Source organism: Phyllobates terribilis, unplaced genomic scaffold, assembly GCF_046119375.1.
Source record: "Phyllobates terribilis strain yellow unplaced genomic scaffold, ASM4611937v1 Scaffold_4__5_contigs__length_816908805, whole genome shotgun sequence".
Lineage (NCBI taxonomy): Eukaryota > Metazoa > Chordata > Amphibia > Anura > Dendrobatidae > Phyllobates > Phyllobates terribilis.
In genome coordinates this window covers 214,769,393-214,797,380 of record NW_027362764.1, presented here as the reverse complement: position 1 = coordinate 214,797,380, position 27,988 = coordinate 214,769,393, and the positions used below count along the sequence as shown (strand labels likewise).

General features: G+C 42.1%; 1 protein-coding gene across 2 annotated transcripts in view; it reads right to left on the bottom strand.

Annotated features, from left to right (window-relative positions):
• Positions 1-2,249: 2,249 nt before the first annotated feature.
• Positions 2,250-27,988, bottom strand: part of SH3BP5 (SH3 domain binding protein 5) — a 108,871-nt gene continuing 83,132 nt past the window's right edge. Inside the window, exons 4-9 of one of the 2 annotated variants that reach the window (XM_073678071.1) lie at positions 16,109-16,273; positions 13,755-13,885; positions 10,473-10,515; positions 7,199-7,388; positions 4,659-4,919; positions 2,250-4,061 (exon numbers count right to left, since the gene is read on the bottom strand). In XM_073678071.1, the coding sequence (XP_073534172.1) occupies positions 3,850-4,061; positions 4,659-4,919; positions 7,199-7,388; positions 10,473-10,515; positions 13,755-13,885; positions 16,109-16,273 (1,002 nt within the window). In that variant the 3' untranslated portion in view covers positions 2,250-3,849. Of the gene's footprint in view, positions 4,062-4,658; positions 4,920-7,171; positions 7,389-10,472; positions 10,516-13,754; positions 13,886-16,108; positions 16,274-27,988 lie in introns of both variants that reach the window. The other variant, XM_073678070.1, reaches the window with a different exon arrangement.

Here is a 27,988-nt window from a genome sequence, read left to right as displayed (position 1 = left end):
GCCCTCATATCATGCTGCTCTAAAATTCCATAACAAAACCTGCTGACAGATTCCCTTTAAGAGGCATGTTCCTTTTTAATGAATCAGGAGTTTCCGACTCCAGCATGTCCCCTCATCAAGACAGGCATGAAAACCACCGGTCTTTGAGTCGGAACCTGACTGATGAAATATGGATGGTCTTATTATGAGGAAAGGCTGCAACCATTACATATTTGGAAAGTCCCTTTGACACTGTACTGTTAAAGTAATGTCATTAGTAGGAGGAAACACATCTAGTTTATATTAACCCTTTGAGTACCACAGTTTCATAAAAAAAAAAAGTACATAGAAGGGGAAAAAAGGCTCCTAAGATCTAGGTTTCCCCAACTCTTGCTGGGAAGGAGAATTGAAGGAAAGGCTCTTGTCTCTTTCCAGCTGGAATACATTCCTGTATGTGTCAGAAATTTGTGAAAAAGCATTATCATGCTCCTGTAAATTAGAAAAGCCATGGAAAACTTCTAGTAAGAAATAATATGCAACTACATAGCGACATTCTCTCCCCCCCCCCCCCCCAAGTAAAACCATTTTTACATACCGTACTCAAACATGAAACAATGTAATTATTGTATATACACAGTAATAGCTAGTTTAGTTTAAGGTCATCTCAAGTACAGTAGCCCCGAGAGACATTGTCAGGTTAAGTTCCCACAACGAGTTTTTGATTCTGTGAATTTTCACTACGCAAAAAACACAGCGTTTCTTCATTTTCTACGCTGCGTAAACTGATCTGCGGTGCATTGTAAATCTGCAACAGCTCCATTTCTCTTGTGAGTAGCGGAGTTGTGCGGATCCTTTAAAAATGCCTGTAATCCGTATAGGATTGTATCAAAGAAGTACTATCAAAGCCAAATCCCAGGAAGTATCAAAAACAAAGCAGCTCGATTTAAAACACGACCTACCATAAAGAGATAAAAGGCTGCAGAGTCAGAAATATGATAAAGCATATATATATAAAAAAAATACAATGAAAAACACAAGTAACCTAATTGGTGCAGAAATGCGGCATAAAATCTGCAACATCAAAAACTCAAATACTCATCGCATGAATGGAGCCTAGTAGTGAAGCACCCCCAGCAGGTTATTGCTAAAAGGCTATGCCCACCTTTTCCATTAAATCTAATATAAAAAATAAAGCCACTTGTAAGTACAGCTTCTGTGCAGACCTATGTGTGTCCAAGGTAACAGACAACACAAAAAAAAATCTGTGTAGTCAGATTCTGCCGTTATAGCCCATCTTTTTTTCCATGCATCAATTTGGTAGATAAGCATAAAATGGACTGTAATATGACCCCACAATCACGCTATACAAGTTTTGTTTGAAGTGTTATTATGGATACATAGTAAGTGTATAGTAGTATAGTTTGTAGTAAATGCTCTCTAATGTTGCTTCAGAATTTCGTTTTAAATGAATTAGCATAGAAAAAAAAAAGGTTTGTTGTCCTGATACACTGGCACTAAACAGTCACCATTGTGATTAATGAGATATTGGGAGCACTTGAGAAATAATAGGCAACGTCCAATTAGAGCATATTTATGTAATAGAGGGACTCAGGGAGACCTGGAAAAGCAAACGACACGATCCTTCTAAGGGAAAAAGTAACATAGTAAGGTATAGGAAAGCCATGAGTCCATCTAGTATAAAGGGGTTATCCATTTTTTAACAAAAGTAGGCAGTCACTTATTTGTGACTGCAGACTTGTGAATCCTCTATTCGCGAGCAGTGAGGATTCTCAATTGCTGGCAGCAAGACAGAGCATACTACTGGCAACACTCCAACTAGACGTGTGCAGCCTCGCTAAATCACTTGACCTTGACTTCTGCTGACTTGGCAGCGCACGTCTAGTCGGAATGTGCTCAGGAGTATGCATATCACATACTTGCTGTCACATGACCGCTTGGTTTTGCTGCCGGCACTGGAAAATCCTCACAGCATGCACTGGAGTAACATGAAGATTGACAAAGTCTGCAGTCACGTAGAGCAACTGCAAACTTATGAAAACCCTAGACAACCCCTTTAACCTATGCTCATATAGCAAGTTTGGAAGGCGAATAAAAGAAATATTATTTGTCCAGATAAGTCTCAGAACATTGTGACATGAATTCTATTCCATTGGTTAGAGAATATCTGCTGTGGATAAAAGGGTCACATCTTCAGAAATTGACGGATAACATTACAGGAGTATGGAAGAATACCAGGAAATGTACAGATATTTGCATGAAACACCCTTTAATACACTTAACTGTACAGAAACATACAAGTTGTGACACAAAACAGCAGGGGACGGGTCACATTCCAGTAATACTAAAGTGAAAATGATACAAAGCAAACAGTTTAATAACATAGAAAACACGCCAGCCTCTGCTATGCAGCCACTACACACTAGCAGCACCGACTCCGCTGTCCCTGGAGAGCAGCATCATCGCCTCTTCCCACATCAGTACGACCATGCACTATACATGGTGGCCACACAGCAGTTATCTGTACTATATATCTAGGCCAAGGTACAATATGAAGATGGCAATGGAGAAAACTTCAGACCTTTAAAGCGATTTCTGTATTGCTTACCCCAATATGGATAATGGGGTGATACAGACACCATAAAGAACAGTGGTGTCTAGATCTGACTCCAGCTGCCATGATATGATCTAGGGTTACATTATGTGGCCTTGAATGACACATCTGATTTCCATATAGCTAAACTGGTTGGCAAGTTATCAAGATTATTAGTATTCCTATGGCACAAGGTAGAAGACACGTATAAATATAGTGGTCATTATCACTTGTCCATGTAGAGGGTTAAAAATGCAAAATAGCTGTGTGTCCACAATAGAGTAAATAGGTCTCTTATTATGGCGGAGGACAGATAATTCACTCATCATTTTTCACATTTTTTATGAAGTCATATTTCTTTAAAAATAAAGGCCTAAGTGCAATTTTTAGAATTTGATTTTTGTATTTTATTATCCAATAGACTTATGTGCTGTAACAATGAATGTAGATAAAAAGACTTGCGTGGGCAGGTTGTGTGACGGGGTGTGAAAATGCTGATGCAGCACATTTGGCAGAATATCTTGCTGGTAGGAAAATCATCCTTGAACAGACGAGGGATAGGAAAGAAAAAGGGAGGTACGTCAATTAGACAGGCTTGATTCTACTTCTATACAACCACTAGGCTTCATTGGATATACTGGTAGGTACGCATATGATAAAATCGCTTAATGGTTGACTGACTGGTCTTCCTGGGGAATGGATGGCTGATGATCTGAATAAATAGCATTCTAAATGAATTAGAAGAAAGTGCACAGGAATAAAGATGAATAATGTCATCTATGAACAGGTTCAAGAAAACCATTGATATGATGCAGCTAATCTAGGTCTAGTCCACACTGAAGTCTTACAGGACAGTGACATTCAATGGGAGACAGATGCATATCACACACGACTGCAGCGTTTCTGCTTCACCACTCAATAGTCGTATATAGTAAAGACTCGACAAACAGAAAACCTTGTTGCTAACACTCATTTTGGGATTTCTCCCATTTGGCAAAGACTCTCTGATGCATTGCTTCAGTTATTGCTCTAATTATGGATATCTTGCGCTTCAGCCCTGGTTTCGGGTTATATTGTGAGTTAAGGCAGCAAACAGTATGGTGGCCACCTGCTGGCAAAGCCATCTGTTCTTGCCTCTTCTGGCTCATGCTGCACATCCATCCTTCAAACCAGGTTACGTCCCAGCAGTAGGCACTGCAAGTGCCCAGAGAAAGTTGTTGGCACATCTAGTCTGATCTGTAATCCATGCAGCACACTGTTCACACTGCATTGACCAGCGCTGGCGAAGCAAGGGACTGAGAGCACGCACACTTCTTTATGTCCGCACCGCTTTCAATATCTGCACGCTCCAGAGACAGACGCTTCATTTTGTTGTCCAGCAAAGGCAAAGCCCTGGGTTTAATGATGCTACTGCTGCTGTTGTTATTTATTTTGTCCTGGGCTTTGTTCTCCGATCCTTCTGCCCGACTGCCTTTAAAGAAATTACAGAACAAATTAAACCCTCAGCAGAACACGTTTTTGTCACAGTGTGCATCACTATTATATTAAAAGCAATCACTGACCTACTGTTTAAATAGGTTAATTTGTCAATAGATTTTTGAAAAATGGTTGGCAAGGTTTTTATTTTTCATATTACGTTCTGTATTTATTCATTGGCCGCTGGGGTTAGTCTAGATTGAAACTTACTATGTTTTCAGGAAATCCACTTGTTAATTTGCAGCAAGGTACTAAAGCATCTAATGAGCATGTGCAAAGGTAATTGTGAATGGAGGGGAAGCAACGGAGCTGTGACATTACCTGCTGTATATAGTCAGGATTACAATGACAAGTAATGCTTGTGACATGACATTGGGACTTCTGAAAAGTATTCTGTAAAGAACAGCAAGTAGGAGCCTAAAACCACTCCAGTGGCCAGAGTGAAAAAATGCAAGATTACAGACTGTAATATGAAAACTATAAAACCACTGCCCACAAATGTTACAGGGATACATTCAACATAAAAAAAAGGATTTAAAAAATAGGTAATTTTGCAATGTTACATTCCCTTTAATCGGCCTTATTGACTTACCTCTTTCCACATCACACTCGGGTGAGGACGCCCCACTGCATTCACTTCGGGGGCCAAGGACAGGCGATATCAGTCCAAATTCAGAAAGAGACATAGGGCTGGATAAATCTAGGCTGCCAGGTCGGTTTGCAGGAGGAAAAGGACTCAGAACTTCGGAGGGACTTGTTGGGCCAGAGCTAAAGCTTGATAGAGACTGAGTCTCAGAGTCTTCTTCAGAAACCAAACTACTGAGATTATCATCTTCAAAAACTTCAGAAGTCACTGCCAAAAAAGAAAAAGAAATGCTAAAGGCATGCTATAAAAAGGATTGTCAAATATCTTTTGCAAGTCCTTAGAATAACTCCTAAATCGTTCCTTGTTATACATAGATCAGGGCTATATGTAAAGGAGAACAACACAAACCTTGAGGAAATCACAATTCAGGCAAACATACTTTAGTTACCATCTCCAGCAAAAATTGAGCAAGATGGAGGTAAATGTGGAGTAATTTATCATTTTATTTCCACATAGGGCAGATCCATATCATCTTGGACTGCAATATTAGTTCTCATGGGGACGCTTTTACTACCACAAAGTCAACGAAAACCCCTCGTCTCGCCCTAGCAATCACTCAGTAAGGAAAGTCTCTTACGCAAGTCACCTTTCTCAGGTTTAATATTTATCAATACGACAGGCAGTCTAAGACGGAAAAGGAGAAAAGAAAAATGCGTCAGGGAGGGTTAAACAAATGCAAGTCGATTTGTGCAGAGCTAAGATATATACTCTGGACCCATTCATTCAAATGGTTGGAAATAAACTTTAAAAAAGGTATACAGCTGGCAACATAGTCAACGACCGTCTTGAGTACGTTGAGAAAAGCCATCAGGAGAAGAGTTATGTGGAGCTTTCCCATCACAGCTGGCACTTTTTGGGGCAAATTTAGGAAAAATACTCTGTTCTCCACAGCACGGCCTTAATTTCTCAAACTCCTCTCGAATAATGAAAGCTGCTCTTGGATTGGTTGTAATGGGCAACAAAGACTGTTTTTCTTTAAGACAGGTTCCACAAATCTGCCCCTCAGCATTTACCATCATTCCATGGAACAACGCAGAAAAAAACTCCTTTGGATTCTTCTTGCTCAGATAAACATTTTCTGCAGAGAACGAGCGGCTGTATGGAAACCTTATTTATGTCACAAATTTGACGAAAGAAGCAAAGCGCTCTCCAGAATGAGTACATCCTATGTCCGTAAACAAGCAATGTCACGCAGGTGACAAGGCCGGCTCCTTCCTGTGCAGAAGAACAAACACTTGCTTTTGTCAGGTCATCCCCTTCCACTGTGACTACAGGATGCCGTGTTTTGACTACAGTCATAAGATGCTTGTTTTATTTACGGGGTGTGGTCTGCCGGATTAGCTGGAGGGCATGAACCTGCATTTATGGAAGATCTGTATACACCATCATCTTCTGAAAGGAGTTAAAGTCCAGCCATGAACACCATTCTGTTTTGTCTATTAGCTGTGTCCAAAATTCTATGCCAGCAAAAAAAAACTTCTCATTGGATAGTCAGAGTCAGGCTCTGTTCACATCTGTGTTTTATAAACAGAAACCACCGAGTAGTTCCGGATCCATTACAAGAGACGCACCGAACAGCTCCAATAGACTTACATTGGAGACTATCAGATTTGACTTGTGTCTGGCCTCCATCTGCAACACATGCTGAAGATGTGAACAGAGTCCAAGGTGATAATATTTTTGGGAGCCATCAGTAGGGTTAGAAGCTTGCAACATAAAATCGATACAATGAAATTGAAACAGATTGCAGTAATCAAAAACTCCTATAACTGCTGGCAGGAAGAATTGTTTGACTTGGTTCTATGTCTGCATGAATAGAACCTTGTATTATTTAGTTATGTCATGCTCAGACATACTACAAAAAAAAAAAAAAAAAAAAAAAGAACACAGAAGTGTGTGTAATACACACACACACACACTAGGAAAGCCAGGTAGGCTGGGGTTAAATCCTAGCACTACAGGTTCTGACTAGCTGCACCTGGATAGCTATGACTAGCTGTTCACTAGTCAGTCAGCTGGGGAAGCTGTGCAGAGTGGGCTGTGTTGGAGCTGGAGAGAGACCAGCCAGAATATCTCTGAGAGGAGACTGCACAGGCCATGTGCATCAAACTGCAAGTACCACTGGTTGCAATTGACGATAGAGGTTTTGTGGGACAGAACTGAGACTAGTTCAGCCGCGTCCGAGTAGCCAGGGTCTGTATTGTTTAGTTAGCGCTTGGACAAGGCTACAGATTATAGGTTTATGGTTTTGTGTTCGGTTCTGTGCAACCAGTGGAAATTGGAAATAAACATTCAGTTTTTGAGAGAAAAATCCTGTGATTTTGTGTTCCAAGCAGCTATCAGAGAGTGTGAACAACTACAATACATGCACACACAAACAAACACATTTTTATAAATACACATGTAGAGATAAAGAGGGGAAAAAAAAAAAAAAATCCTAGACGAAATGACAATCTTACTGGAAATTGTGTCAGACTCCAGCTTACATGCTGAGAGATCTTCTAGTGAATTGTCGCCTTCAGCGCCAACCCCACGTCCTCTGGGGCCCATAGCTGAAGATCGCCTCCGCTCATGTATCTCATCAGAAATCATCTCAAGATTCTTCAAAGCAGTCTTGTATTCACCTTTCGCCAGAGAAAGCTTGGCTTGAAGGTCATCTACAGTTTTCTTCAGTTGCTGAAGATAGATAAGTCATCAATGTTAAAGTATACCACAATGTACACCGCAATGTAGTCCTGAATAAGGCCATGTGTCCACGTAGCGTTTTTTGTAGCGTTTTCACGGCCGCGAAAACGCTTGTAACACCGTCTGCCATGCAAAGCTATGTGAATTCGGATGTGCTGTGCACTTGATGCGCTAATTAGCGCGCCAAATTCGCATTGCGTTGCAAAACGCAGCATGACCATTTCTACCGCGATTACGCTGAAAATTCGCGGCCATTGAGGAACATTGAAACGCAGCAAACCCGCAGGTATATGTGGATTTGCTGCGTTTCAATTAAATTCATAGGCCGCGAATTTGCGGCGTAATCGCGGTGTGTGTGGTACCCGGGATGAAGAGGAGACTACAACTCCTCTCATCCCAGCTACCACGCAGTGAAAAAAAAAGAAATAAAGTTAAAAATAAAAAAATAAAAACTGTATATTACCCTCTCCGGTCTGCTCCCGGCGGCGTCCTCTCTCTTCTGCGTCCCGCGGTGTTCTGCCAGGACCTGCGGTGACGTCACTTAGTCAGCTGATGGTCACGCGACCGCTGATGTCAGCGGTCAGGTGATGGTCGTGTGACCATCAGCTGACTAAGTGACGTCACCGCAGGTCCTGCAAGTACACCGCGGGACGCAGAAGAGAGAGGATTGCCGCCGGGAGGAGACTGGAGAGGTGAGTATACAGGTTTTTTTTTTTTTTTTACTATAGATGCAGCATTTAAAGCATCTAAGTTGGTCACACATTATAAATCCATGCCGGTTGCATGGATTTATATTGTGTGACCAACTTGTCAAGCACTTTCCAAGTGATGCTCAAAATCGCTTGGAAAAGTGCTTGAAAAAACGCATGCGAAAACACTGAATAAAGTCTTCTCTCTGGCAGAAAAAAAGCATGTAAATCTGGCATGCGTTTTTTTCTGCCAGAGAGAGGCAAAAACGCTCTGCATCAAATCTGCTACGTGGGCACATAGCCTCATTGTCTAGGTCACTGTTTGCTAACCAACAACCAAATAGATAACAGCTAGAGGAACAGGATGGTAGATTTTCTCTCAGATTAATGAGGGTCACTCTACTTATGCAGGTGTCAAATTTTGAGAACCATTGTGATTGAGTGTAGATTGTCAATGTAAACCCTGCCAATAAGTGTAGGTCACACTCCTATAATGAGAACCAAAGCGCCTCTTTTGGGAATGATCACCAATACAGAACCTAATCATTGTTGTCAAAGAAAAAGCATCAATGTATCTTATTGTATAAAAAAATAAAATAAAAAATATATAGTCAAGTTGTTTTTTTTGTTTTTTTTTAAATATTTAGTTCTTGCTAAAAAACTTCAAATGCCCTGCTCCCTTTAGCACAGCCATAGAGGTAAAGAGGACATATCAGTCCCATGGAAAGCTCTTGGATTAAGTAGTAACTAAAATATAAAACCCTTTTTTCAAATATATATGGTTTGAAAAAGCATTACAATTCCTGACTAATTCAGTGATACCAGCTCTTAGAGAGTGAGAAACTGGAGTCAGCTGACTCGGCTTGCAATTATCTTACTATTTTGAAAAACTCTTGAGATTTCCAGCTTCTGAGCTGGGAGATACCAATGTGAGTGTGCAGCATGTAAGCACAGGGAAGATCTCTGCTGCTATCTTACTTCGTGTTGGATGGAGAAAAATAAGGGAAATATTAGATGGATTCCTGCGTATTAGTGTTTCATCAATATAAGCAAACTTATCTTTTCAACCCTAAAACTATAAGCAGTGATTCCATAAGTCATAAGTGAGAGTCTCAGATGAACCCTTTACACGCAGCTGTTTCCTTTCTTGCTAACCCTTTATATGCAGCTCTGTCCTCCACTTGTAAGACAACCCTTTAAATGTACATTATAGAGAAAAGTATTGGACACACCTATTAATCACTGAATTAAGGATTTTCATTCACCATCTTTGCTACAGATGTATAAAATCCAGCACCTAGCCATGCAGTCCGCCTGTCAAATTCAATGAGCTCTTTAGAATGACTCATGTTTTGAGTGTGGTCCTGTAATAGGACGCCACCATTATAACAAGTCGGTTCTTGAAATCTCTTGCCTCCAAAATATGCCACCATATTCCAGAAGAGTAAAAGCTGTTTTAGCAGCAACGGGGGAACCAACTCAATAGTAATGGAAAACGATTTGGAATGGGATGGCATAAGTGTCTCAATATTTCTGTCCATGCCCTGTAAGCTGTATCCTCCTCCTTTATCTGGGCTGTATAATACGGACATTTTATGACATGGCAGAAAAATACCAATATTCTGTATGTAGTAAAGCTCAGGCTACTGTTGGGAGGTGAAGGAGCATTTTCATCCAATTTCCCCAATTCACTGTCCATTGGGATACATTGCAGAATTAATTCACTATGTTGGTACAATTGCTTTTGGCAAATTTATAAATATGAGAAATATGCCAACTGATTTTCCTATTGCATTATATGGACCGGTGTCTCTTCAAAATGGAGAAACAGGTGAACTGATCTGTTCACCCCGAGTTCCGACCAGATCCGAGTTCAAGTCCCCATTTACTATTCATGAATAGACACACACGCACACGCCTGTGTTGCTGTAGTACAGAGAGAAAACATCCAATTTACTAATTATGTGAATGTGACAAAAGTGTTGCAATTTCATCTTCTGTCATATTTTGTTTTTTTCTACAAACTAATAGATCCTCATTAAGTAATAAGATCCCGGTTGCCTGTAACGTGTATAAACAGTACGTGTGGACACCAATCACAATGCCTTCAACACCGGACCAAGGTTATGCTGAAAAGCGTGTTTTAGAGGTTGGCGACCAGTGCTCGTGTCACACAAATACAGGTATGAAAAGATTGGTTTATTTTATTACTTATTTCAGTGGCTTACTTTGTGCTATAGAAATTGTTGTACTGTCTAACCCAGTGGCAAGGGTAATCGTACACCGCTACATTAGAATTAGGACCAGTCCTATGACTAGATGTGTGCACCTATCTGCCTAAATGGGATTCCTACAGGGTACTAATTAAACAGAATTATGCACAAACCTCAAGCAGCAGGTAATACTTTGCCTTCATTTCAAAATAGGGTCTATACAGGAAAAATAAAAACAAATATTGGTTATCAAAAGACTCGACTAAAGAAAAAGGCAGGCAGAATCCAGAAACAGTGGGCGGTAGAGAATCATCCCATAAGTCAGCAGTCCTATAACCATAAACCACGATCAGAAGAATGTGCTCCACAAACATGTGCTTGCCCGGAACTAAAAACAGGCAGAAACATCTCCATACAGAATAATACTGACAGGAGGAGACTTCTAATTTTCCTATAGAACGGGATCCATGCTGGGCTTTACAGTCATATGATAGAGGAACGGTCCTTTCCAGATGACCAATTACTGGGAATTTGAGATTTAAAAGTTTTTGCTCTGTGGACAAAGCGTCATATTAAAAGGTCACCTTTGACATTGAAAATATTTTTTTTACATATTTTAGTGGTTTCAGTTTACAATCTTAATTCCTTCATTCATTTTCAGACCCCCAGATATGCAATTCACAGCCTAATCCAAGTATCGGGTATTTCTCCTGTGGAAGTGACTCTCCCAGTAATACAGGCTGGATGAGAGGTGTCTCTGTATTCACAGTGCTAAGATTTTCAGAATAATACATGAATTTTTATGCTGCAATTTTCCTCTTCATGCACTTTCCAACATTTTATAATCCGTTTTTCTTTTGCCCTCTTTTAGATACCTTCTCTCTGCACACTGAGGAGAGGTGTGTCCAAAAACAAGCACTTTTGAAAATTTACTGCTTATTAAAATTTACAGCCGTTCTTAGATATTAACACTTATTTACATCTCATTACTCAAGATGCTGTCTAGCTTGTAAGCACTGTGCTGAAGCTGGCCGGGATTAGGAGGTAGGTAACCGTATGCTCCAGCGATCCTAGACAGCTTCAAAACAGCTTACAAGCTCAGTAGAAACGAGCTTGTAAGCGCTGCCCATGTTCTACAGTCTAGTAGTGGTGGTCGATCTTCAATAAGTCAATAAGCTGTAAACAAAAGAAAAACTGTTAATAGCTCAGTAATGGCTAAAAATTTTAATAAGCCGTAAATTGCAAGATTGCTTGCATTTTCAAGCACTATCTGACAATACCCATTTTTTAGGATGATCATAATGCTTTAAAGACCAGACTAAAGGACAGCTAAGTGCACATATATCCATGGAGGATTCCATTATATACAAATCACACCACTTCTACTGGAAACCAGGAATAATTAACACCTATGGGCAAAAAAACCTGAAAGTATATGGATTTTTGCAAATGTCAAGCATGGTTTACTCTCATTAATCTGGGATTTTGTCCTGAAAACACAAAACCATAACATCCATCATCCATTCAACTGAACAGTGAAATGCCTCTTATTTCATTACTGACCCCAGATGTGAGTAGTTCCCATACACAAAAATAGCCGTCATATCTCAGTACTTTCCTGGCAGAAAAACACCATTCTATTAACATCACTCCCTGACACATGAGCAGAGCGAGCCCACTGTCTCTGGGGTGTCATTACTAGTCATCTAATTATAGGGTATAGGAGAGGACGCCGCACACGACATGATGCAAGTGTCCGTCTGCACAACAAGGAGAAGACATCATTTCATGTCCCGATTTCTGTTCAACACCAAGTGAAGGATATCGTGAGGACAGATTTCGTCTAGTCATATATGCAAACTATAAGACTGTGAAGCATTTTGATTTTTTTAGCAAATGTCAGCATTTGTGTCAGATTCAACAACAAGAATAGCAGAGCATGCGGCACTATTCAAACAAACGAAGGCCAAGGAACCACACAAGGCGGCAATGGGCGGCATCAGATGCTGTTGGGAGGCAACATACGACAGATGTGGCAAGTGGTGGAAAAGTTAAAGGGGTTTTCCACTTTTTGGCTTTTCGTCTCTTTTGAGCTAGTACATACCTTCCTGGGGTCCAGAGGTGTTTTTTTGCCGCTGCTCTGGTCTGTGTGTTTTTGATGATTACTACAACAAACATCACAGCTGCAACTAATCACTGAGCTCAGTGCTTCATGTTGCATGCATCAGAAGAGCAACTGAGCACAGTGATTGGCTGCAGTGGTGATGTGCCTTGTAGGAATGACGTGACCACTGCAGCTGAAACATCGAGACTGGACCAGCGGAGGAGAGACAGCACTGGGCCCGGTGAGGGCAAGTACTAGCTCATTTTATTATTTTAATACAGCGCTGGCCAAAATAGGGCAAACACCTAAATGTGGAAAGCGCCTTTTAATGCTGGCTATGACAGAAAGGTGTCAGGGGCATTAGAAGTCAGATATCTACACCCAAAAGTAATTTCTCTGTTAGGCTATGTGCCCACGTTGCATTTATGAAGCAGAAAATTTCTGCTTCATAAATGCAAGTCCTCTCCCGGAAAAACGCATGCGGAATTCCGCACGCGTTTATCGCGCGTTTTTCACATGCGGAATTGCCTTGCGTTTTTTATGCATTGGACAAAGGCAATTCCGCTTGCGGAAACGCAAAATTAAATGACATGCTGCGGATTTTTGAACGCAGCATAAACGCTGCGGAAAAATCCGCAGCATGTGCATAGAACTTGCGGAATCCCATTGGGGACCATGGGGTGCGGATATACATGCGTTTTTCAAGCGTTTACGCTGCGGAAATTCCGCAGCATATACGCTTGAAAAATGCTACGTGGGCACACAGCCTTAAAGAATTACCCATTACAGACAATTCTAGGCATATAAATTAAGAGAATGAAAATTATGGTCTAAATCGTCTAGAAGGTCAGACTGGAGAAACCATCACTGACATTTTATACCACGCTAAGGCCTCCTTCACATGGTCGGATAAAACACGTACGTGAAAAACGGTAACTGTGTCATCAACGTTTTCCATCCGCGTGTCCGTTTTTACCATCAGTATTTTTCCGGTAAGGATAAAGGAAAATTACAAAGTTCCTCCTATACTTTGCAATGTTAAACACGGACAGCACACAGATGGTACACTGATGTCATCCGTGTGCTGTACATGTTTTTCATGGACCTATAGACTTGTATTGTCATCCATGCGACCAAATACAACGGACATATCCATGTGGTTTACGTGGATATGTGAATAGCAGCATAGGTTATGGGTACGTGTGGCATGCGTTGGAAAAAACATACCACACATACTGGAAACAAGGACATGTGAAGGAGGAATAAGAAATCTTTCATGCAGGTGACGTTCCCATGTCTGACGCTTGGGTCCGTCTGATATATAACAAAGTTGTATCTTCTAGATACCTACTTGGATCTATTAATGCTTCTCCTTAATTTCTTCTCTAATTGTTTCATCCTTCCCATGGCTGCATTATATTTAGCAGCCGTTTCCTTGTGCACCAGTTCACTACGAGTCTTCTTCTGTTCTTCTTCCATAACCTAGAATGTAAAAATAACTATGATATACCTTCTACTATAGCAGAAACCCACTTACTGATTTATTACTAGATTTTATAAAGTAAGTACAAGGCAGCAGAACAGCTGAATATTCCACAGACACTCTAATCCTCCAACTCTACAGAGCTAATGTACCTTTAAGAAAAAGAATTCATTTTTTTCTACTTGTGAGAAAGCCAGACCTATTGTCTTACCTAAAAGTGCATTGGAAGAACTCTCCCAACATTTTAAAAACATCAAAGATTTGGTCAGTTAAATAACACCTTATGGTGCATTCATTATTTTATTACCTTAGAAATGTATTAAATGGGTTTTCTCCTTTACAAAGTCCATTTTCATTGGAGAACTCAATTAATAGAGGGTAAGAAACCTCTGTGTGAATTCACCCTTACAGCTGATCAATAAGGTTCTTATAAGAATATTTTGATAGTAACTGGTTGTCAAGAAATCCTTGTAACAAGTTGAGTTGTCAGAGGTGAACATTCTCAATAAAAGCACCATGGCAAGATCCAAATTCTTTTATTAGGGGATGCAAGGTGATGAAAGTCATATTGTGATCACACACAGTAGGATTCCATCCTTATATTATCCTTATATCACTCTCCATAAGGAGAAACGTTACCCCTTAGACCTCAGTCTAGAGCCTCTCACCTAGCCAAATCAGTTCTCATACTTTGCACTGACGAGGGGCAATACCCCGAAACACCGTGTCTGCAAATTAGGATAAAAGCCAAATCAGAATCTCAAGTCATATTGCACGACTCGTTAAAGGGTTGATTGTGACTTGTAGGATTGCTACTTCCAATAGGTGGCGCTATAGAGTACAAGTCCTCTTTTTCTCTGAAGAGGCAATTTGCATCCTTATATTTAAATTCTGAAACTTCTTGTAGTACAGAGAAATTGTACCATTAGTTGCAATTCTGTGTGTAAAGACTGTACAGATAGCTCAACGGCCAACACTGTTTTTCTAAAGGGAATCTGTCACCAGGTTTTTGCTATCCCATCTAAGAGCAGCATGTTGCAGGGGCAGAGACCCTGATTCCATGAATGCATCTCAGAATGATGAGCTCTGCATAACCCCGCCCACACCACTGATTGGCAGCTTTCTGCAATCAGTGGTGGGGACGTGGTTATACAGAGCTCATGAATATGGAGGACTACATGGCGGCAGGTTTACTAGTCCTCTAGTGATAATTTCCTTATGATAAAACACTGATTTTAAATCAAAACTACAGAAACAGCCAATAAGTGACACATTGTGGAATCAGGGTCTCGATCTCTACATTATACATCATCTGAGACACTAGATGGCAAAAAAAAAAAAAATGGTGACAGATTCCCTTTAACCAACTGGAGTTCAAGGTACTAATCTGACTAAGGCTAAAGCTCCCTTCCGAACTTCAAAAATGTACCAATGATGTATTGGGCTATAAAAACTGGCACTAATAAGTGGATGAAAACTAGAACGTTACCACGCACATTAGGCAATGTCCTCAATCCGGTGCACAATTGCTGTACATGGCTGTGGAATATGTTGCCATTACATAAGCAACAAAAAAGAAAAAAAACACAATGTCCACTTTATTTTATTATATCATTTTCACTTTAAATTTAAGTGACTTTTCTACGGTAAATTTAGCCAATACATCCTAAGGCAGCTTCATGCCTTCTCCAATTATTGGTATCATGTAGTGCAGGACACTATCTTCTACTCAAGAGCATACAGATCTTTTCTTACTGTAAATTGTGTATTTTAGTTTTATTTTTTCACATATCCCTTGTGTATGCCTTAATGTTATTCCTTACAGAGCAAAGTCACACTCCAATCATCAGCACATCACTGTGCATCTTCGAGTCACGGCATTGCTCTACCTAGGAGAAAAGGGACTACCGCTTCCCAAAAATGGACGACCTGCATTATCTCAGGAAGACTAGTGTCATTTATTGAGGAAAAAATGGAGATCACACCTTAAAAAATATAGTAATGTCAAAAGGAGCCTCAGACAATATAAGTTATCATAAGAGATATTTCCCGTCTGTGTCCTCCAAATCTGCAAAAACAGCATGCGCTGCGAGATCACAAAATGAGGTCACCATTCTTCTGATAAATGATCACCCAGGTGAAGAGTGAGACAAAATCAAAGTTTTCAACTGAAAGAAATCCAATTATTCAATGATAGAATCCAATATATGTTCTCGGCTCACCCGCTGTGTGGCATGGTTCAGCATCTCCTGCCAAGCAGAATCAAACTGACGCTTGTCATCTTCTAACAACCGCTGTTCTGCCAGGGATATCGTCTCCTTCGCTGCTCGGAGAACCTCAGTGGCGCGCTGGAAATCTTGCGTTGCTTTCTGTGCTTCTAACTGAGCCTGAAAAAAAAAAAAATGACAATCACAGGAAACACTGCACCATATGTTTCTTAAATTAAATGGAAACATTTAACATTAGGACGTATTAGGTTAGAAAAATTCTGTGCTCAATATCTTACATCCCTAGAGGTCAGAACTATATGGTTTTACGTAAAACTCCAATTTCCCTGCATAAAGATACAATTCTGACAGAAGTCAGTAATCATTGGGAAGAGTTAAAAGGATTGCTGCATATTGTTTTATTATTGAGGTCAATGGATAAGCAGCATGCAATTAGATCCCTTGCTCCCCCCTTTAGAGCGCCAATCAACATGCAGGGATTATCTGCCACACACTGTAATGCCGCAGCCTTGTTGGTTGTGGCATTACAGTGATTGGCTGGCCGCACAGCGTCATCAGGTCTATATCAGACCTGGCGCCGCCATGCTCGTCACAGTCACTCCGGAATCAGGCAGTGTAGGGAGAGGTGCTGCTGAGCTATGGAGAGGTTTGGTTGTTTATTAGTTAGTGTAGGGAGAAAACCCGTACATTACACATATCTATCTCAACTAACAGTCCTTCTGAGGACTAATCCAGCTGTATTGATATCAGTGCTAGGTGGGCAGGGTATATAGACTGCAGTGCACATAGCAAGAGGGTCCATTCCAGTTGTCTGCTGGTGCTTTTACAGATATTTGTAGAAATAGCCCCAGGTATCAGGGGCCAGGAAGAAAAAAAAAATTATCTTAATACTGATTATTTGCTTAAAAAGCAATCCAGAGAAGACCGTTTTTCTGCGCCATTTGCTTGTTGGCACTGCCGAATACAGCCAGGTCCTTTCCATATTACAGCGCTAAAAATCCAGCTATTTAAAACTGTGGTTTGTCCGTCACACGGATCACATATAATTGCGCTGAAAATTCTGACATTTCTGGTCTCCATTGAAATTTTGTTGCAGTATCTCACCGAACTTATCGACACAAGGTCGCTGTTAATAATGGTTACCTACAGGCCAGCTATTTAAAACTGTGGTTTGTCCATCACACGGATCACATATAAGTCCACTCCAAATTCAGCCATTTGTAGTGAGCGTGGAAGATATTGTCCTCCATTTAAAATGGGCAAGGCTCTTGGCAAGGGACGGGAAGCTGGACGTGATGGTGATGGTGCATGCATAGGCTGAGGCAGTGGGCAAGCTGAAATTGTGCCACAACAAACACCCACATCTTCTCGCACGACCTTCCTGTCCCAATTACTAGGGGACCGCAGCACACCACTATTGAAAGCAGAGGCGTGTCAAAAGGTTGTTGGTTGGATAGCGGATAAGGCTTCCAGTCACTTTGCCGCCACCACCACCCTTGTCTTCCACACGGTCAAGTCTCAGTAGCCGTGAGTCTGGACTGCATATGCCTCACCCCGATCCTCCTTCCTCCCACTATGCAGAGCGCCCGGAAACAACTGATCCCACACTTGGACACTCCGAAGAGCTGTTCACTTTTCCATTTATAGATTCGGGCCTCTCGCCTGGTCCACTTGAAGCGGGGCAAGAGGAGATCGCATGTAGCAATGCCCAAATATTTGAGCAGCCACGGTCATACGAAGGCGACAGTGGGAAAGTGTCACAAGAGGTGGACGATGATGAGACAATTGCCAGAAACTCAGGAGGAGGACCAGGGTGCGAAAGACGAGGTGGTGGATGATATAGTAACTGACCCAACCTGGCAGGAGGACATGCAGAGCGAGTACAGCAGCACACAGGGGAAGGGAGGAAGGGCACCCCAACAGGCAGGAAGAAGCAGTGTGATGGCCGCAGACAGAAGGCGGGCAACCGCTCCCTGTAACACCAACACGAAGGAAGTTGCCAGTACAACTGTTAGGTCTTCCCGAGTCTGGTTGTTTTTTAAAGACTCTGCCGATAACCCCTAAATGCCATTTGCACCATCTGCCAGGCCAGCATCAGCAGGGGTAGCAAAACTACCAGCCTGACCACCACCACCATGATCAGGCACATGGCATCAAAGCACCCGACTTTGTGGGCCGAACCCCAGGGTCCAGGAACAGCGTCTACGGGTGACACCACTGCTTCTTCCGCTGTTGTGAGTGCATGCCAATCCCCTGTCCATAGTGCATGCGAAGATGCCTACTGCCCTGAACCTGTTGTTGCACCCTCTCAACTAGCACCATCAGCAAGCACATTCTTGTTGCAGCGCAGTGTTCAGTTGTCCATAGCCCAGTCCTTGGAACGCAAGCGCAAATACGCAGCCAACACCCCACAGGCAACACTACTAAATTCCCACATTTCGTGACTGCTTGCGCTTGAAATGTTGTCTTTTAAGCTCGTGGAGACGGAAGCTTTCCGCAACCTGATGGCAGCGGCCGTCCCTCGGTACTTGCTCCCCAGCCGCCACTATTTCTCTCGGTGTGCCGTCCCCGCATTACACAAGCACGTGTCCCACAACATTAGCCGTGCCCTCAACAATGCAGTTACTGCATTGGGGTCACACTCAATTCAGATCTTTCCTTCACTCCTCAGATCAAATCACTCACTTGCGCGTGTCATCTACACCTCAAAAACATCTCTAGAATCAGAACTTTTCTTACCTTTGACTCGGCAAAAACTCTTACTGTAGCTTATTCATTCTAATCTGGACTATTGCAACTCTTAACTAATCGGGCTCCCTCTTTCTAAACTTTCCCCTCTCCAATCCATCCTGAATGCAGCAGCCAGGACCATATTCCTCTCCAACAGATACACCAATGCCTCTTCCCTGTGCCAGTCATTGCACTGGTTACTCATCCAATACAGAGTTCAATATAAACTCATCACTCTCACCCATAAAGCTCTCCACGATTCTGCACCACTCTACATCTCCTCTCTCATCTCAGTCTACCACCCTTCCCGTGCCCTCCATTCTGCTAATGACTTAAAACTAAAATCCTCCTTAATCCAAATCTCCCACTCCCATCTCCAAGATTTCTCACGAGCTGCACCAATTCTTTGGAATGCACTACCCAGGACAATTCGATTAATTCCCAATACCCACAGCTTTAAGTGTGCCCTAAAAACTAATTTCTTTAGACTGGCCTATAGCCTTAACTGTCCCAGTTTGGCCCATATCAAAATTTTCTTCAAAATCATGTTCATATCATCCATGCACTGACCAGTTCATGTAGTGCTATGTACTTACCCTATTTAGCATATTATGGCTGTATTATACAATATTTGTACATTTTACCTTTTGTGTCTCCCCCTATTTCCTCATAGACTGTAAGCTTGCAAGCAAGGTCCTCACTCCTTTTAATATCAGAGTTATGCTTATTTGGTAATGTCTTTTTATCTGTTCAAGCCCCCCCATAAAATTGTAAAGTGCTGCGGAATATGTTGGCGCTATAAAAATAAAAATTATTATATTACTGGGAAAGTCCACCTAACCACGGACACGTGGACAAGTGCTTGTGGGCAGGGACGGTACATCTCACTGATGGCACACTGGGTTAATGTAGTGGAACCCGGGACCCAGTCGGACCTTGGGAAGGAACACATCCTCCCGACGCCGAGGATTGCGGGCCCTAGGTCAATCAATCAGGGTTGCCTCCACAGTCTACAGCTCCTGCACTTCATCCTCCTCTTCCTCTTCAGCCTCCAATCTCCGAAATGACCACATAAGTCACAAGCTGGAAGCACAGCCTCGGCCAAGCGGCAACAGGCTGTGCTGCAGCTAATATGCTTAGGTGACAAACCAGACAATGCTGAAGAGTTGTTGACAGCTCTGAAAGAGCAGGCAGATCTGTGGCTCACACCGCTGAACCTACAGCAGGCATGGTCGTGTGAGACAAAGGCAGGAACCTGGTGGCGGCTCTAAGGAGAGCACACACACGTACCATGCCTGGCCCATGTGCTTAACCTCGTGGTTCAGAGGTTTTTCAAAACCTACCGGAAGCTGCCGGATCTGCTGGTCAAAGTACGAGGCCTCTGTGCCCACTTTAGAAAGTCAGCTACAGCTTCCGCTGCCCTTGCCGTCTTTCAGCAGCGTTTGCAGCTTCCGGCTCACAGACTAGTGTGTGATGTCCCCAAACATTGGAACTCTACACTGCAGATGTTGGGAAGGATTTGTGAGCAGAAGAGGACAGTTGTTGAGTACCAGCATCAACAAGGCCATCGGTATTCAGTTCAGACTCCACACATAAGACCTCAGGAGTGGACATGGATGTCAGACATATGTACCATCCTCCAAAACTTTGAGGACTCCACCAAGATGGTGAGTGGCAATTATGCCATAATTAGCGTCACCATCCCTCTTCTCTGTCTTCTGAAACGCTCTCTGCTCACAATCAAAGAGGATACATTGCAGGAGAACGATGAGATGGAGCAAGGAATCATACAGGGCGATTACACACAGCCCAGCCTCATCTCATCCCAATGTGGATTGGGTGACAACGAGGAAGAGGAGGAGGAGGAACAGGAGCTAGTTTCATGCGCTATAGACTGTACTACCTGCACAACTGTCATACCGTCTGTTCAGCGTGGATGGCCTGAGGACAGGGAGGTGGAGGAGGAGAGCATGGTCAGTCATCCTCTTGATGAGGACACGGAAATCTTGCCTGTTAGCAGTCTGGCACGCATAGCTGAGTTTATGTTACGTTGCCTTTCCTGTGACCCTTGCGTTCTCAAAATTGGTGACACTGGTTGGTGACACTTCTAGACCCATGCTACAAGAGAACTTTATATATCTCTTATTCCTAAGGCGCACAGGTCTACAAAAATGGGGCAGTACCAGAGGCCCTTGTTGCGAAACTATTAAAAAAAATTCCCATCCGAAAACGCTGGCGGCAGAGGTCACAGTTTGTTGGACAACCAAGGAGTACAGGCAAGAGAGACAACTTCAATCAAGCAGAGGCAGGGGAACACTGTCAAAAGTTCTGGGAGCGTTTTCTCAGCCCCTCCCATTGCACAGGCCCTGAGGCACGGGGTACTCTCACAAGGAGTGCAAAGTTTGGGAAGATGCTGAGGGAGTACTTTGCCAACTGTACCAACGTCCTCCCCCCGATTCCTCTATGCCTTATATTTATTGGGTATCTAAGATGGACAAGTGGAATGAACATACTCTCTACGCCTTAGAGGTCCTGGCCTGGCCTGCCGCTAGAGTTTTATCACAGCGGGTTTTTAGTGCCGCTGGTGGAATTATAACGGATAAGCGCATCCGCCTGTCAGCTGAAAATGCTGACAGGCTGACTCTTATAAAAATGAACAAGGGCTGGATTGGGCCAGACTTCTCAATACCATTGAATGATAGCAGCGTAACAAACTCAAATCTAGTGTCTTTTTAGGAGAGGTGTATTCCCATGCACCTTTTCACACCCACACATGGGTATACGCTTCCTGATTTTGGCTATTTGCTCTTGTCCTCCTCCTTCTCCTCATCATCCACCACCATATCACCAGAGTGACCGTGGTCCGTGATGCAACACCCACATAATTTTTTTTTAAAGGGTGCTCATGATGCTGGTAAAAATATTTTTTTTTATACAGCATGTTTATGTATACCCCCAGGGGTAAATGCTTGTCAGCCCATACACTTAGTGCATGGGCATTACAAGTATAGGAGACCCGCTCCTTTCTAATGGGAACATTTTTTTTTTTATGAGGCCCTCCGCCACGTCTTTTCCTAGGTGCATTGGAGAGCCTCCCAATTTTTGGCAGCCCTTGCATTCACTGCAAAGGCCAACACTATGGGAGACCCACTTCCAAATAATGGGAACATTGGTTTCAGGAGGCCCTCCTCTAAGTCTCTTCAAAGGGGTATTGGGGTGCGTCCAAATTTTCAAAGGCGTATTGGGGAGTATCCAAATTTTGGGCAGCCCTGCCACTCACTGCATACAGACCCACTCTTTAGTAATGGGAACACCAAAGCATAGCAGGCTGATGGTGCTCTAAGAATAGTAAAGGCCGCCTGATGGCCCTATAAAAATAGGCTGTGACTGAGTCTCTCCTTCATAAATAAAACAGGATGTGTCTGATCATGTCTCACAACCACATGGCCAGATAAGGTTGTAAAATGTTGAAATGACATTTCCTGGTGAATGCATTTATCACGGTTGAAAGCAATGCAAAAGTGCAAAAAACGCATCAAGAACGCTACGTGTGAACATAGCCCAAGGTATGGAGGAGTATTTTTGGTTTTGGTTATTTATTTTGCCTTATATACAAGTCATTACCCTGGAAAGGCTGTTCCTTAACATATTTCCCAGGAAAATCCATTTCGGTTTCATTTTTGTACGTTTTATTGTGAGTCCATAAAAGTGGCGTAATACCTCTGACCACGTTGTTGACAGCAGTGACCTGGGGGTCAGAAATGCTTCCAGGGGTCTTCCCCATGCTGTTCCCATATCATTTGAGCACTGTTCCCATCGATTTCGGCAATTTTAAGACCTCTGCAGACCGCCGGGGGGAGCCGCCTGAAAAATGCTCGAGTTTCCCATAGACGTACATTGGGCTCGTTGCTCGGGTCGAGCACCAGAGTATTTCAATGTGCTCGACCCGAGCATTTTAGTGCTCGCCCATCACTAGTCTAAACCAGATTAATGAATTGACACTTTTTTATAAAGTTGCAAAAATAGGTTGCAGTTCTCACTTCAGTAAGGGAGTATAAAAAAAACTGGAGGAAGTTCTCTAGACAGAGTTTATATTTAAAGATGTGCCAAATTATGTTACACTTTGATACATATGCCCCAAAGAACAGTAATGCAGCTTCCAGCAAAACAGACTTCATAAATTCCCTAAATGATAAAATCACCCAAAATGTTTCTAGGAGAGAATAGCTGCATACATACAGTACAGATCAAAAGTTTGGACACACCTTCTCATTTAATGATTTTTATGTATTTTCATGACTTTGAAAATTGTACATTCACACTGAAGGCATCAAAACTATGAATTAACACATGTGGAATTATATACTTAACAAAAAAGTGTGAAACAACTGAAAATATGTCTTATATTCTTGGTTCTTCAAAGTAGCCACCTCTTGCTTTGATGACTGCTTTGCACACTCTTGGCATTCTCTTGATGAGCTTTAAGAGGTTGTGACCGTAAATGATCTTCCAACAATCTTGAAGGAGTTCCCAGAGATACTTAGCACTTGTTGGCCCTTTCGCCTTCACTCTGCGGTCCAGCTCACACCAAACCATCTCGATTGGGTTCAGGTCTGGTGACTGTGGAGACAAGGTCATCTGGCGTAGCACCCCATCACTCTCCTTCTTGGTCAAATAGCCCTTACACCGCCTGGAGGTGTGTTTGGGGTCATAGTCCTGTTGAAAAATAAATGATGGTCCAACTAAATGCAAACCGGATGAAATAGCATACTGCAGCGAGATGCTGTGGTAGCCATGCTGGTACAGTATGCCTTCAATTTTGAATAAATCCCCAACAGGGTCACCAGCCTTGCACCCCCACACCATCACACCTCCTCCTCCATGCTTCACGGTGGGAACCAGGCATGTAGAGTCCATCCGTTCACCTTTTCTGCTTCGCACAAAGACACGGTGGTTGGAACCAAAGATCTCAAATTTGGACTCCTCAGACCAAAGCACAGATTTCCACTGGTCTAATGTCCTTTCCTTGTGTTCTTTAGCCCAAACAAGTCTCTTCTGCTTGTTGCCTGTCCTTAGCAGTGGTTTCCTAGCAGCTATTTTACCATGAAGGCCTGCTGCACAAAGTCTCCTCTTAACAGTTGTTGTAGAGATGTGTCTGCTGCTAGAACTCTGTGTGGCATTGACGTGGTCTCTAATCTGAGCTGCTGTTAACCTGTGATTTCTGAGGCTGATGACTTGGATAAACTTATCCTCAGAAGCAGAGGTGACTCTTGGTCTTCCTTTCCTGGGGCGGTCCTCATGTGAGCCAATTTCTTTGTAGCGCTTGATGGTTTTTGCAACTGCACTTGGGGACACTTTCAAAGTTTGCCCAATTTTTCGGACTGACTGACCTTCATTTCTTAAAGTAATGATGGCCACTCGTTTTTCTTTACTTAGCTGCTTTTTTCTTGCCATAATACAAATTATTACAGTCTATTCAGCAGGACTATCAGCTGTGTATCCACCTGACTTCTGCACAACACAACTGATGGTCCCAACCCCATTTATAAGGCAAGAATTCCCACTTATTAAACCTGTCAGGGCACACCTGTGAAGTGAAAACCATTTCTGGTGACTAACTCTTGAAGCTTGTCAAGAGAATGCCAAGAGTGTGCAAAGCAGTCATCAAAGCAAAAGGTGGCTACTTTGAAGAACCTAGAATATAAGACGTATTTTCATTTGTTTCACATTTTTTTGTTAAATATATAATTCCACATGTGTTAATTCATACTTTTGATGCCTTCAGTATGAATGTACAATTTTCATAGTCATGAAAATGCCGAAAAATCTTTAAAATGAGAAGGTGTGTCCAAACTTTTGGTCTGTACTGTATGGCTACAAACCAAGCATTGAATGGCAGCACAAAAATTCCAGATACATAAAGGCTGCGTGCCCACTATGCATTTTTCAAGCGTTTTTTGCCGTGGAATTTCCGCAGCGAAAATGCTTAAAAAAAAAACACATGGTAATACGTGTCCCATGGTCCCCAACGATAATCCGCATGTGCTGTGCACATGCTGCGGAAATTTCCGCTGCGTTTTACCATTACGGAAAAATACGCAGCATGTCCATTAATTTTGCGGACACGCAGCGTAATAGCCGCCATTGACTTGCATTGAAACGCATATTATCCGTGTCAGCACATTTGCACATACGGATATTATGCGATTCTATGTGCGGATGGTACCCGGGTTTGGAGAAGAGGAGACTCTCCTCCAGACCCAGGTTCCATAGAACCTTTTAAAAAAAAAGGATAAAATAAAAAAATAAAGATTATACTTACCTTCCGATGGACCCCGGCGTTTTCTCCGCTCCGTCTGGTCTGTTGTATGGGTCGCGGTGGTGTGAAAGGACCTGCCATGACGTCATTTAGTTATGTGACAGGTCACGCGACCGCTGACCGATACAACACACCGGACGCAGCGGAGAAAACACCAGGGGCCATCGGAAGGTAAGTATAATCTTTATTTTTTTTTACTATGTTTGTTTTTTTTTTTTAACTATTACTTGGTCACACTATATAAATTCATGCCGGTCGCATAAATGTATATAGTGTGACCAAGTTGTCAAGCACTTTCCAAGTGATGCTAAAATCGCCTGGAAAAGCACTTGACAACCCGCATGCAGAAATGAATGCAAAAATGCTTGACAAACGCTTCTACCTGGCAGGAAAAACGCATGTAAAATCCGCATGCGTTTTTCCTGCCAGGGAGAAGCGGAAAAAATATGCAGCATTTCTGCATCGTGGGCACATAGCCTAATACATGTAGGCTTGTCATTTTAGTCTGAAAACAGTCATCATGAAAGAAACAACACTTCCAATATGCAAGCAGATAATCTGCAGCAAAATGGGAAAACTCTAAAATAAGAGCAGTTTCCAGTGACTGCCAGGGTCCATTAAAACTACTGTATATACATTATAGAAAGTAGTAGAAGGCCAGTGAACCAGACCAGGTAGAGATTCATGTCACAACACATAGACATCAATGCAACAAACACTTAAAGCAATATGCTTCTGGATGTAACTGCCGTAAACGCACAGAAGACATCTTTACAGGGAGACATTGACATAACTAGCAAGCAGAGGATGCTGAGGGTTAGAGTGGCACCTGAGGTACGTGCACTGCTATACATACACCTGACATTTACTGTGCTCTGTTACATCTTAAGCATATCTGTGTAGAACACAAAAGAGTGAATGAAGAAGTACTCTCAAAAAAAAAGCATATACTGTTTGGGCTAAAGTTTACGTGAGAACTGCTGCAGTACTCGAACTTGGATTCAAAGGAGCAAATTTGTATCATTCCTCTCTGCCGGCAGTTACATATGAAATGCTTAGTGAGAATTAATGACTGCTCGTGGCAGGTGGGCTCACACAATTTGATCAAGATTCTCACATTCAAAGCATTGTATATCTAGCATTTTACTAATGCAGTGCAGTCACAGGACCACCTACCCATTTATTTCACACTAGAAGGAGGTGTTGGATATTAGATATTCATTGAGAGACCTAACTAGTTTTTGACAAAACTCACGACAAAAGTGTGGGGACTGAAAGTCTGCAGACAGGATGAATCTTTACCTTTTTTTTATTTATTTATTTTTTTGTCTACTGAAGCAATTTATTACCCCCTACCAAACAAATGTTAAAATTATGCACATTTATTTAGGTGTAAATTCAAAGTGGGGGTATATATAATTATTGTTCATACATGCTAATAAAGCTCATATATAATGAGTCCACTGGTGATAAATGTGCTGGGCATAATAAGATTCAGAGTCTCCTCATTGGTACATACAGTAAGTTATTGAACAAAAGTATGCAAAATATATGCAAGTTATTAAAAATATAATCCATGAGGAAATATACATAGGACTATGGGTGCTATGTGCTGACATATACACTACTCACAAAAAGTTAGGGATAATTGGCTTTTGGGCAAAATTTCAGGATGGTCCTAAAATGCAACCTTTTCAGGTGAACTTAATGTGACAGTCTCTGAACTATTGAATGCACATGTCATAGAATCATAGAATGGTAGAGTTGGAGGGGACCTCCTGGGTCATCTGGTCCAACCCTCTGCTCAAAGCAGGATTCACTAAACCATCTCAGACAGATATCTGTCCAGGCTTTGTTTTAAGATGTCCATTGAAGGGGAACTCACCGCCTCTCGTGGCAGCCTGTTCCACTCATTGATCACCCTGTCAAAAAGTTTTTTCTAATATCTAATCTGTGTCTCCTCCCATTCAGTTTCATCCCATTGCTTCTAGTCTTTCCTTGTGCAAATGAGAATAAAGATGATCCTTCTACAATGTGACAGCCCTTGAGATATTTGTAGACAGCTATTAAGTCTCCTCTCAGTCTTCTTTTTTGCAAGCTAAACATTCCCAAATCCTGTAACCATTCCTCATAGGACATGGTTTGCAGACCGGTCACCATTCTGGTCGCTCTTCTCTGAACTTGCTCCAGTTTGTCGAGGTCTTTTTTAAAATGTGGTGCCCAAAACTGGACGCAGTATTCCAGATGAGGTCTGACCAAAGAGGAATAAAGTCCGATAATGACTTCACATGATCTAGACTGTATGCTTCTGTTAATACATCCCAGAATTGTATTTGCCTTTTTTTGCTGCTGCATCACACTGTTGACTCATGTTCAGTCTATGATCTATTAGTATACCCAAGTCTTTTTCACATGTACTGTTGCTTAGCTCTATTCCTCCCATTTTGTATATGCTTTTTCATTTTTATTGCCCAGATGTAGTACTTTGCATTTTTCCCTGTTAAAAAACATTCTGTTACAGCCCACTGCTCCAGTTTATTTAGGTCTTTTTGAATTCTCTCTCTTTCTTCTTTAGTATTAGCTATCCCTCCTAGCTTTGTGTCATCAGCAAATTTAATCAGTTTACCCTCAATTCCTTCATCTAAATCATTAATAAAGATGTTGAACAATACATGTCCCAGGACAGACCCCCGTGGTACCCCACTTGAGACATTCATCCAACTGGATGTGAAGCCATTTACGACCACTATTTGAGTCCGATCACTAAGCCAGTTATGAATCCACCTAACAGTTGCCTTGTCCATTCCATACTTGGTAATTTTTTC